At 32.9% G+C, this 13,239-nt stretch overlaps 1 protein-coding gene across 1 annotated transcript; it reads left to right on the forward strand.

Moving 5' to 3' along the window:
- Positions 1–2,115: 2,115 nt before the first annotated feature.
- Positions 2,116–3,209, forward strand: LOC105773902 (PRA1 family protein B1). The gene has a single exon (XM_012596097.2). The coding sequence runs from the start codon at positions 2,318–2,320 to the stop codon at positions 2,972–2,974; it is 657 nt and encodes a 218-aa protein (XP_012451551.1). The 5' UTR covers positions 2,116–2,317; the 3' UTR covers positions 2,975–3,209.
- Positions 3,210–13,239: the final 10,030 nt, after the last annotated feature.

Genomic DNA, 13,239 nt, shown 5'->3' on the forward strand with positions numbered 1-13,239 from the left:
ACTCATAAGTTGGCTTTTCTAGGATCCAATGAAAAACTCTATCAAGATAGCAACGGTAATTTCCTAGGATTGATTGAAACGATTGCAGAATTTGATATGATAATGCAAGATCATGTTAGACGCATTCAAAATTGTGAAATTCATTATCATTATCTTGGGCATAAAATTCAAAATGAGTTGATTTCCCTTTTGGCTGATAGTGTTAAAAGTTCTATAATTAAGATCATCAAAGAGGCAAAATATTTTTCTATAATTCTTCAGTGTACCCCTAATATTGGTCATCAAGAACAAATGACTCTAATAGTACAATATGTGATTATGTAAACTAATAAAATAAAAATTGAGGACTACTTTTTAGAGTTTTTGAAGGTGGATGATACATCTAGATTGGGACTTTTTAATGAATTACAAGATGTTTTGAAGTCTCTTGATCTTAATGTTGATGATGTAAAGGGTCGGGGTTATGATTATGGCTCAAATATGAAAGGGAAGCACAAAGGTGTTCAAAAGCGATTTCTTAAAATAAACCCGAGAACATTATATTTTCCTTCTGCTTGTCATAGTCTGAATCTTACTCTTAGTGATATGACACATTCTTGCATCAGAGCTATTTCATTTTTTGGAATTATTCAATGCATATATTCATTATTTTCGAGTTATACAGAAAGATGGAAAATTTTGCTTGACAATGTCCCTGAATTAACTGTAAAATTTTTATCTAATACTCGTTGGGAGAGTTGAATTAAAAGTGTTAAAGCTATTAGATTTCAAACTCCCCAAATAAGATTGGCTTCGTCGGAATTATATGAATCTTGTAATGATGCAAAGTCGGAGAGTTTGGTCAATGTACTTGGGAGTTTTGAGTTTTTGCTTGGTATGGTAATTTGGTATGAAATTTTTTTTGTTATAAATATGTTGAGCAAGAAATTGCAATCTAAGTCTCTGTGCACTGACACCCACCATAAAGCAATTAGAAGATGTATTGTCATATTTTGAAAAGTATAGAGATGAAGGTTTTACTTCTAGTATGAATATTACTAAAAGTATTGCACTTGATATGAATGTAGAGCCTACCCTTCCAACAAACCGTCGTGTTATTAGAAAAAACAATTTGATGAGAATAACCAATAGGATGAAGAAATTCAGTTGGCTGATAAATTATTTAGAGTTGATTATTTTTTAGTTATTCCAGACATGAAAATTACTTCTTTGAAGAGCATATTTGAGCAACTAAAAACATTTAAAAGTATTTTTGGGTTTTTGTTTGATTCAAACAAGTTAAAGTCATTGGATGAAAATGAATTGAGAGAATGTTGTGTTACTTTTCTCTTTACCTTTTCTCATGGTGATTCATCATATGTTGATTTAAATGATCTTTTCTCTGAATTGAAAGTGTTGCAATTTACTTTACTAAATGAATTAATGTTAGCCATTGAAATTCTTGAGTTTGTCAAATATGCAGATTGCTATCTGAATGTTTCAATTGCTTATAGAATTTCTTTTAACGGTCCCTGTGATGTGGCATCAGCTGAAAGAAATTTTTCAAAGCTAAAGTTAATCAAAACTTACTTGAGGTCATTAATGTCACAAGAACGGTTGAATGGTTTGGCAATTTTATCAACCGAGAAGATTTTTTGGAAAACATTAATGTTGATGTTATCATTAATGATTTTACATCTCAGAATGCTCGTAGAACCCCTTTTTTTATAATTTTTTGTGTTTTTGTAGTTGATGACATAGGAGTAGATTGAATGAAAAATATATATATTTTATTTTGTTAGAAAAGTATATTGTTCGCTTAATGTCATAAAATATATTATTTTAATCAAATTATTAATATATGATTTTATTTTATTGTATTTTATTTTATAATTTTTAAAAAAAACCCAATTTATTATTCCACTTAAGACCCAAAAATGTCAATAACGGACATGACCACTACCTATCTCTATCCCAAAGTGATTAAACCATATTTAATAATATTTTTAATTTAAATAATTTTAGTATAAATAAAGTTTAAATATATTAATTTTAAAAGTCCAACTAGTCAAACCACGTAAGAATGAAAGAAAGAAAAGAAAACCGAGTAAGTGAGAAGATGACAATGAAGTTGTATCCCTATGCAGACGAGCTCACTTGAAATTCCATCACACCGTTCACTTGAATGAAATAAATAACCAATCTACCGTGGAATCATAATCATAACAACAAAAATAAACAAACAGCGTAACCACCTTGTAAACACTCAAAACGCTATTGCCAGCAAACACCGCGGAATCCCACGCGCCACCTTTTCCACCGATCTCACTCGCGACCCATGGCGTCCCCCGCGACCATTCCGATGACGACGTCTCAATCTACGGCCGGTGGTGGTACCCAATCACAGCCCCCGATAGCCACGCCCGCGTTTAGGGCGTTCCTCTCGCGCTTCACGTCCTCGATCCGTCAAGGACTCTCCCAACGCCGTCCATGGTATGAACTCATTGATCGGTCCGCCATGGCTCGTCCCGATAATCTAACTGATGCCTATTCCCGGATCCGCAAAAACCTCTCTTACTTCAAAGTCAATTATATAACTCTACTAGTGGTTGTGCTCGCCTTTTCTATCCTATCGCATCCCCTCTCTCTCCTCGTCCTCCTCGGCCTCCTTGCCGCTTGGGTCTTCCTTTACCTCTTCCGACCGTCGGATCAGCCTCTCGTGATCTTCGGCCGTACGTTCTCCGATCGTGAGACGCTTGGCGCGTTGGTGGTGTTGACCGTCTTCGTCGTGTTCTTGACCAGTGTTGGGTCGCTCTTGATCTCCGCCCTCTTGGTTGGCGTCGCTATCGTTTGCATACATGGTGCTTTTAGGGTTCCAGAGGACTTGTTCTTGGACGATCAGGAGCCTGCGAACACCGGATTCCTCTCTTTCCTTGGTGGCGCCGCCTCCTCTGCTGCCGCTGCGGCAGCCCCTGCAGTTGCCTCTCGCGTGTGAACAACAGCTTTCAAGCAGGATGTCCTTATGATTTTTTTACCTTAGCTTGTGGTAAATCAAAAGGATTTACATTTTCCATCTTAGATTAAAATATTCAATTGTTGCTTTACTGTTCTTTGTATGTAGATTTGGATCTGAACTTGAATTACGAGTTAGATTGTCTTGATTTGGATGCTGTATTAGTTTTCTTTCAAATTTTGATTTTGATTTTGATGAGATTAGATTTTGTTTTAAACTGTTTACTATATCATTGTATTTGTATTCATTTCCTATTTATTGATGAGGCTTTATGATAGTTATTTCTGAGGCCAGTGATAGGAATTTATGAAATATTGGGTGGAATTTCCGGTCAAATATTTCTTAGGTATATGAATATACTAATTGTTGTAGAAAGTCATGTTTTGGTCGTTACTTGTTAGTGAATATAGAGGTCTATGTTGCTTTGAGTCTTCATTTTTCTTGTAGTACATTTGTCTTGCACTTTGCTCGATAAATGTTTAGACATGGATATGGAGATATAACCCTCCAAGTATATGAAAAAGGTTTTGAAAAATTGAACATACTCATGTAGGACGCACTCAAATTCGATAGTCATGCTCAAGTGCAAGTGTCATAGGTGGGGGATTGATGATTGATGGAGGTCTAATTTGGTGCGTTTGTGTTTCATTTGGTTGAAAAGTTGGGGTCAAAATCAAGCTAGTTAGCCAGCTTGGCCTTTACTGTAGCTCTGGTTGCTCCTTAAAGATTCAATGGTGTATTGATTCTAGTTTACTAGAATGTCGGGCATTAATAGCTTGGTTGGTTAACGTTATCAATGATTAGGTTTATGGTTGGTTTAGGGGTGTCATCAATCAACTTGTTCTAGTAATTAAATTTCTGTAGAATTGGAGTTAAAACCATTCCATCTTTGTTTGAAATCGGCATTTCTTATGAGATAAGAGACTCGGTGTTGTTTAAGTATCTGTTATCATGTAATATTGCTAGTACTGATTCAAAATTTCTGTTGTCATCCTCTTGGTTGTGGGGGTTCTGCTTGTGAGTTTATCAGATAGGATTAAGAGTAATAGTTTGCTTACTGATGAGCTTAATGATTTTAATATAATAGCATTTAACTTGTCATCCCACTATTGGACTATTGTCATTGTTTTGCATGATAATGGCTGAAGCAAGCTAGAAAAATGTACGGTAATGCTTATAACTCCTAATTTGACAGCCCTGTCCTCCGGACTAAGTATTTGATGATTAGATTGGAAGTCTTTGGCAAGATGCAAGAAGGTTGTTGTTTCTTGATTTATTAGAATGTTAATGTTTTAAGGCATAAATAAGTGTTGGTGTTTGGTACACTGCTAGTGGAATATTTTAATTCAAATACGACCACATGTCACCCTGCTGCATACCATATATTGGCCTGAATTGACCAAAGGGTTTTGTTTTTTGGTCTTCCATGTTCACAGTGTCTCTATTCTTTGCGCGTAATATCATTTCTGTGGCATTTAAACATGGTTCTGCTGGCTATTGTTAGAGCAGACTTGGGGTTTATTTATAGTGAAGCAGCTAAAATAGAAATTGTTTTCTTCTGGTTGCTCTCCCTCTTAACATGAACATCCTCATTAGCTATGCTAAGAGTCGGTTTTCATGCTTTGGGTGGTAAAAAGAGGTTACAATGGCTATGGACGCTAGCCATTGTGTTACTGGCCAACAGGGTGTGTACGCATGGCTTCAAGATAAATATATGTATAGTTCACTACAATAAAGTTAAGCATAAGCAGTGTAATGAGTACAAGATCTGCATGTAGTGGTTGCAAGGAATATTTTCCTGCTCACATCTGCATTTCTTGGCAGGATGGTTGGGTAGATACTAGGCATCGGCTGTAAATACCGTGATATGATTCCAATTTCACTTCTGAAATAGTTATTTTTAACCCTTGTAATTGTGATTACCATCCATTGTTCCACATTCAAATAGTTATTTATAGCCCTTGTACCATGAATGTGGCTCAGTTGACTGATTCAAAACCTATTCATGTCTACGTCAAACTCGTAATGTCAAGAAAGTTTACAACCATCTCTAACTCTAGAATTCAAGTGCACATCTGTCTCAATTGGCCCCTTATTGCGAATATGACCTGTCTTGTATGATGAAGAGCCTTCAACATGGTTGTCGGTGCTTAATGGTATTAGCTAGGTAAAAGTACTACAAACCCCATGCCCTATACCTTGGATTGAATTTTAGTTCCTCTATTTTAAAAAAGGTAAATTAGCGCTGGACATTATATGAGTAAGCAAAATATGTAAGGTATAATTACATATTTAACTCTCAACGGTTACACATTTATTAAAATTGACCCTTACTTTTTATTGGAAATAAATTAGAAAATTTTGAAATTAATAAGGTTAAAAGGGTAAAAAGAATTAGTCAAATTTTTAAAAAATCAATTAGTCCTCTTTAAAATTTAAAATTATTAAAATCATAAAATTATAAATAAAATTTTAAAAAAGCTATATATTTTTAAAATTATATTTTTTATTAAAAATAACAACACCAACCCAATAAAATTATACTAAGGCCTTTTAAACCCTTTAGCCATATTAGTTTCAAATTTTTTAATATACTTCCAATAAAATAATAAGGGTCAAATCGAATAAATATAAAATTGAAGATTAAATTTGTTATTATACTTTATATATAAATATCAAATTTTAACAATAATAATGTACTTATTTTTCTTCAATAGAAAATGGGATTTTATGGTACTTTTACCATATTATCCATATCCATCTATTTGTATAATTTCAATACTACTCAATTTTGAGTTTTACTTTAGTCAAAATCTTGGTGCATTTCTATTTGTTTTACTATATCCATCTCAACTTATCTAACCCTAAACCCTCCATCTTCTATTTTAATTTCTCCATAACATCCCAAAATCTTGTGCAAAACCATGATGGAATTCAGCTGAAACCAAAGGATGGTGGTGTCCTTACTACTACTCCATTAAACAACTTCAAAGATCAAAACCCACAAAGCAAAGCAAGAAAATGTTGGATTTTTTAATGAAGGAATGTATTGAGATACAAAATATATGAATTATAAACTTCTAATTTTTCATTCCCAACATATCAATTTACACAAGCATCTATGCTTAAATAAGTTGAAAATAATAAAAAAAATTATTATAACTTGATAAATCTTGAAACTTGATTAATTTAACTTGATTTTTCATTGGCTGATTTCAATCTAATCAGCAACCAAAAATATCTTATAAAAAATTATTGTTGTTTCCGCCTAAGTTGGCAACTTGCAAAGGAGCTCGCAGGTGAGCTCTCAAGTTTGGTGAGCTTGCAATCTTGTTGAGCTCGTAATTCTGGAGAGGTCACAATGCTGGTGAGCTCGCAATTCGCACTATTGATGAGCTTGCAGTTATGGTGAGCTCACAGTCTTGGTGTACTCGCAGTTGTGTAGGAACTGAGTTCGCCATGGATGACCGCTTCGCAACAGACAAAAAAAAAAAAAGTTGTTGAATCCAAGCACTCTGTTGACTGTTGTTATTGTGTGTGTATTTATATACATATATGCTCTTTTAGTCTCTTTTGCTTCCACTATCTTCCTTTAATTCTTCTAAAGGCTAGCTTTTTATTATTTTCTTGCGTGTTTTTAATCACTGTTTTTGGTCTTGGATTCCTGTTTTTGTATGTAAGTTGAGATCGCTTCGAGATTGTAAAAACAAAGTATTATATAGCATGGATCCAGTTTCATCATCACATGACCTTTCTCTTCCACCTCCATTTCATGTACGAGAATTCAATCTTCATCACCATCCCCAGCTTCAACAGTAAGAAAATCACTACCATCATCACCACAACTCTAAAGATGAGCAAAGTGGCAGCAGCAGTGGGGTTAAGAAACGAGATTGGGACGATATCAACAACAACAGCAGCAGGTCAATGTGAGCGGACCGAACGCTGAGGATATATCTCGGTTGGATTTTGGGGCGACGATGGTGGTGGTGGGTGGATTTGACCCGTTAAAAGATTGGTAAAGGAGTCACCGTGAATTTATTTTCAATTTAGATTGTTTTAATTACATGGAAAATAAATAAAACAGGTGAAAAAAAAATAAATCTCAAAATTATACATGAATTTTGATTTAATGTGTAATTTTATACATGAATTTTAATTTAGTGCAATTATACACGTGAAATTTTAATTGTAGTTCAAATGTATACTTAAAATTTTAATTGTGATTTAATCATACAAATTTTAAAAATAAATACATTAATTTATTTTATATTGGATAAATGTAAATATTTTTATATTGGATAAAAACATAAAATAATATCATATCAATAATTGTGTTAATAAATTACAAGAATTAGATCAAATCAAAATTTTATATATAAAATTGCATAAAATCAAAGTTCATACATACAGATTGCACATTAAACCATAGTTCATGTATAGTTTGAGATTTATCTAAAAAAATTGATCACACTATCTTTCCATTAAGGGAAAAGGTGAGTAACTATTTTAATTTAGATAATTTTCCTAATGGTGATTAAATTCAATAATTAAGTGACCAAAATATAAATAACATTATTTTAAAGTGATTAAGGAGATAATTTATCTAAATTAAATCATAAAATTTGATGCGTTATTTTAAATTTGATATTTGCATATAAATATATATTTTATTGGGCTTAATTGAAGTATATTTGTATATATATAATTAAGCAACTAAAAATTAGAATGTAAATATATAAAATACATTTTAAAATATTGATAAAATTAAAACGATTCACAGTATATATATATATATATATATATATCTTGACGAGAAGGGTGAATGTTCAATCGAATTGAATGAAAAATTTTGAGTTAATCGAGTTGACGAATCTTATTTTATCATCCTAAATCGATTTGAAATTTTCTCAAATTGATTCAAGTGAGATGAAATTTGAATCAAATCGAATTAAATATATTTGTTCGAGTTAAATTAAAAAAGATTTTAGTGCTTTTTATTTTTATGTAATTTAAAAAAAATATATTTTTTAAAGTTTTTAAAAATTATTATACAAAAAAAAATTGAAGTGAACAAATAAAACCAACAAATGAAAAAAAACAGAATTTTGATTTTTGGGGATAAAGGGGGAGAAATCAAAGTTTTTTTTGGAGATTTTGATTTTTGGGAGTAAAAGGGAGAGAGAAAGTAAAAACTTTTGGAGGTAAGGGGGATAAAAAATTTGGGGAGATTTAATTTTTGGGGTAAAGGGGGGTTGGGGTGGGGTAGTTTAATATCCAGTTTATTCAAATTATTCAAATTCGAAAACTTGAGTTGATTCGAATTCAAAATTCGAAAAAAATAATTCAACTTGACTCGATTAACTCAATGAATTCAATTAACCCGATTTGAATAATTTGAAATTCAATTTTTTTTTAATTTTTTCGAGTCGAATCGAATTTCGCTCACCCATATTTGATAGTATCAAGTTTTACAGTTAAAAAAAGGATATGGATCTTTTTAATTTTTTAAAAGAAAATACTTATAATTTACATAAATATGACATACAATACAATCAATAAATAAAGCACTACAATCTGATGCATAAATGTTACTATCTATAAAAAAAAAAGCTCAAATAAAGGAAAACTGACAAATTGGTAGTAACCGCAATACTAGAAGAATTCAAAAAAATTTAGAGATGCATCACTGATCAACTACTGATAATTGTGTCTTAGCCCCCCATCACCAAACTACTATAATAGCCCGATTTTAGTAAAACCAGAACAGAAGTTTTGGGACCACAAATCTGACGAGTAAATAATATATTATTATTTTAATGTTTATGATAAGTTAGTAGGATTGTATACAAATTTCGTTAAGAAATTTTGACATTTGCATGCTTAATTAAGTGAAAAAGACTGAATCGTAAAAGGTGTAAAAGTAGAGTTTTATAAGTTAGCGGTATCAAATAGCTATAAAAATTTAATGTAAGAGGACTTGATGATAAATAAACCATTTATATAGTTAGTGGATATTCAAGTATTGGTTTTATTGAAATTATGAATGTTTTTAAAGGGCAAAATGGTAAAATGGTAAAATGGTAAATAAAGATAAATTTTAATAAGTAAAAAGTGTCATCATCTTCAAATTGTTTCTTCTTCAATCGATTCTTCTAGGGGGAGAATATCTAGGGTTCGACTACTTCATTTTTACTTGCATGTATGTATTTTTGTAATACCCCAAACCCGGCTTAGACGTTATAGTCGAAATTGGAAGTGTTACGAAGAAATTTAGAAATCCGTCTTTTCTTTTAAAACATTGTACCTTTTTACTTTAAAGAATCTGTCGTTATATTCATTACTAAAACCATCAATTGTTTTCTCTTTCAAGTAAAACGATAATTTGCAGCGGAAGGTTTTCAGAAGTCGTTATATCTTGAAAACCCAATTTGTATTGTCAAACATTTGATTGCGTAAAACAGTTGTTTTGTTGAGCATCGCATGAATCTTAATCAAATCCAAAAAATAAAAGAAAACCAAAAGTTCAGAGAGTCCCATATTTACAAAACTCTCGAGAAAAACCAGAAAATTAAATTAACTATTAGGTAAAACAGTTCACGGACTAGTGGTCACCGCTAAGCCTTTGTCACTTCGACCCGCCTATGCCTAAGGATTACCTGATCAGAACAGACAAAAAGATGCGAGTTTTCAAAAACTCAGTGTTTAACTCAATGGAAACGTACATACATGTAAACTCAAATTTCCCACATAACAAAACAGATACGGACCTAAGTCTTTAACAGAATTAGATTATAACAGAATCATGTAGAAATGCAAGGTCCTACCCCCATTCTCTATACACTAACGCCGACCATCCCAACACACCACATAGGGTATAAAACACCCACCATCCCTACACATAACATAGTGTCCACAAGACACTTATCAGAATAAATCGCATCCATGCTGCTAGTATATTGGCGAAATGTCACCTCACAGAATACTTTTTCCACATGTACATGTCCCACCCTATACACAGATATAGATAACAAATCAACAGATATATCAAAATTAACATGACTCGCATGCTCGAATACAGATATTACATATGTTTATACAGAGCAGTTAGATCATACATATTGTACTTCTTAGTACTCAAACTAGTCTATTAGAATAGCAGATTTCATGCATTAGGGTTTATTTTGCCCTTACCGACCTTACAGAAGGCCCACAATAGATCGGAACGACGTGTGCGACCCTAGAGAAAAATACTGAATTTTGGGCTCACCAACCCGTGTGGCCTACACGCCCAAATTGGCCCTGCCCGTGTGACCCACATGGCTTGGCCCACGGCCCATACGCCCATATTAGCTTAGGCCATGTGACCCACACGGCCACACACTCACCCGTCACACGGCCGTGCCGGGCACAATCTTGTGTCACGTCGATAGGCCAGTTTTTCGACTTTCGCCAAATGACGTTTTCTCACGTTTTTGTTACACACTTGATTCAATTCTGATTCAAAAGCAATCTAGAGACCGCCGACACCTAAAAACAGCATTACAACGCCCCAATTTTAGTAAAATTTACGAAACTTACACAAGAAACCATTCCAAAACATAGTCTTACAATAGCGTCAAATGTATTCGTACACTTACCGACAATGAACCAGAAACACCCGACACTCAATTCGCTGAAGAAGCACCAATTGCATTTTTCCTTTCCCCTAAACAAGAATTGATGAGATTTAACGAGAATCCCCAATAAACACTAACTAATAAATAGTAAAACCACGCCTACCCAAGCTTACCAAAACCAACGAAATAGAGATTTGCACAAAAGATGAGGTTGAACGACAAAAGGGTAACCTCCGATTTTTGGTTTGAAACGCAAGAGGAGAGGAAGAAGAAAAAGAAAGGAAATTGTGTAGACAAGGAAAAAAAATAGAAAACTAACGTGAAATCAAGAAGGTACTTTTTTTTTGGAAAAAAAATTAATATTAACAAAATTAATTAATTAAAATTTGGAAAAAAATTTAAAATCATCGATTAACTCCCCCACTAACAACATAACCCCACCAAATCCAACACCTCAATCTACATCTAACTACCTCAGAATTTTAACTCCACCGAACCTTTGTCAGACAATCGAAGCAACAATTATCATCTAAGCTCACACGAGGATTCGAACATGAAACCTTTGGGCAAGCTAACACCTTACCACTTAAACCAGCATGCCCATTCTAATATGGTTTGACTAGAAATAAAATATAAGCCAAACGGCCCAGGAATAGGCTAGGATTAAAAATAACATATTTTCCAAAAGTAGGACTTGAACTCAAGACCTCAAACACACAATCACAACATTTAGCCACTGAAGCAGATACACATTTGTGACAAATTTCACAAAAAAAAAAGTTAAATAAATCAGGGCATTACAATTCCGATTCCGTTTTTAATGATTTTTATGTTTTTGGGATCGTTGTAGCTTAATCTAGCTAGCCTAGGGACTAATTTGCAAAACTGTTAAAATTTTAGGGTTTTCCATGAACATGTTTGAATGATTTTTGAAGTTTAATGAAAGATTATGATTCCTTGTTGATAAATAAACAAGTTTTGGAAAGTGATTTTTGATGAAATTGTTATTTAAGGACTTATTTGTAAAAATGATAAAAGTACATGATGAAATTGTGAAATGATGGTTTGTATGTGTTGGTAGATGTCTGTAGTGCATTCGCTAGCCTAAAATGTGGATGAAATTGCTTAAGTTTCAATTTACGAGCATAATGACTAAGTGTAAATAAGTTAAAATATTAGGGGCAAAAGTGTAATTTTCAAAAGTATAAATTTTGGACTGAATTAAATAGTATGAGTATTAAATAAATTAAATTTAATTATATAGATCAAGATAAACCTCGTACGGATCTAGATCAAGGAAAAGCTAAAGCCTCAGATTAATTGATCTTATTTCGACGTCTTTGTAATTGAGGTAAGTTCGTATGTTTAAATAATCTTTTAATGTTATTTTGATTCATATTTCATTTTTCTACTTATCATATAAATAAATGGTGGAAATCCAACAATGTTACGATGATTATCGAGCCCCGGTTGAACCTTAGGAATATATAGGATACAAATGACATGTCATTAGGGTTACCATGTTTCGGGTGCTAGTCTTAAATGTCCTACCAATGGCTGAGGTCCTGCAATTGTTGCAGATGCTCATTAGCTTATGTGAGCGGCATTGTATAGCTTACATTCCAACCGTCATCTTGTGTGAGCAGACCCATTCTACAGCTCGTATGAGCTATAATGTAAAGGAAGAAGAAAAGGAAAGGTTACGACCATATGTTTTGCACACTTTGTGTGAGCTTTCCTATGTATCCGATGTTATTCTAAATGGTTTAATGGGTATTAAAAGGGAAGGAACGATAAGTATTCCAATGACTTATGTCATGAAAACTATGAATAGGAATGAAAATGAAATGTTCAATGAAAGGATGTTTATGTTCATGAATTTGATGATTTCAAGTGATGTTGTTCATGTATAATGACTTATCTTATGTTAATTCAAGTGAATTATGAATTGATGCACTAACATGTGTTGTTGATGATGCTTAGGCTTGTGCCAAGCTTGTGGTTGAATTGTATCATGTTTAAATTATAAAGTTATGCATTGAAATGGCGAGTTATGTTCATGATTTACGACCTTACTAAGCATTATATGCTTACGTAGTTTTCTTTCCTTTTTTTATAGATTATCAGAAGCTCAATCAGTTCGAAAGCTTGTCGGAGACCTATCACACTATCCAGCGATTATATCGGTAGATTTTGATGTTTTGGCCAAGGTTATAAGGGCATGTATATGTGAATTTGTGTTTGATGACAAGTTGATATGTTTGGCATGTAAATGTTACTTTGGATTATGGAACTTTTGGTGCCTTGTGGTTGTGTGTTAATATGATTAAGTTGATGCATGTTTCAATGGCCAAATTGGTAAGTGATGGTACAATTGCAATGTGGTCAAGTTATGTTATGTTTTGAGATAGAAATGAACTAGTTGAGTATAAATGAATGAAATATGGTCAATTATGTTATGTTTAGGTATGTTTGATTGATTATGATTGAGGTGCCTTATTAGCATATTGGTTGAATGGATTAATGGTCTAGTGAATTGGTCATATTCTATATGTTTTTGTGTGTTTTGGTGATTTGGTCATGACTGCAAATTGCTTGTAGGTACATGTTTGGAATGGGTGATGGAAA

The sequence above is a fragment of the Gossypium raimondii genome, chromosome 6, assembly GCF_025698545.1.
Source record: "Gossypium raimondii isolate GPD5lz chromosome 6, ASM2569854v1, whole genome shotgun sequence".
Taxonomy (NCBI): Eukaryota; Viridiplantae; Streptophyta; class Magnoliopsida; order Malvales; family Malvaceae; genus Gossypium; species Gossypium raimondii.

What these genes read in the sequence shown, in the direction of transcription:
- LOC105773902 (XM_012596097.2), top strand. Translation starts at nt 2,318, where the DNA reads ATGGCGTCCCCCGCGACCATTCCGATGACGACGTCTCAATCTACGGCC.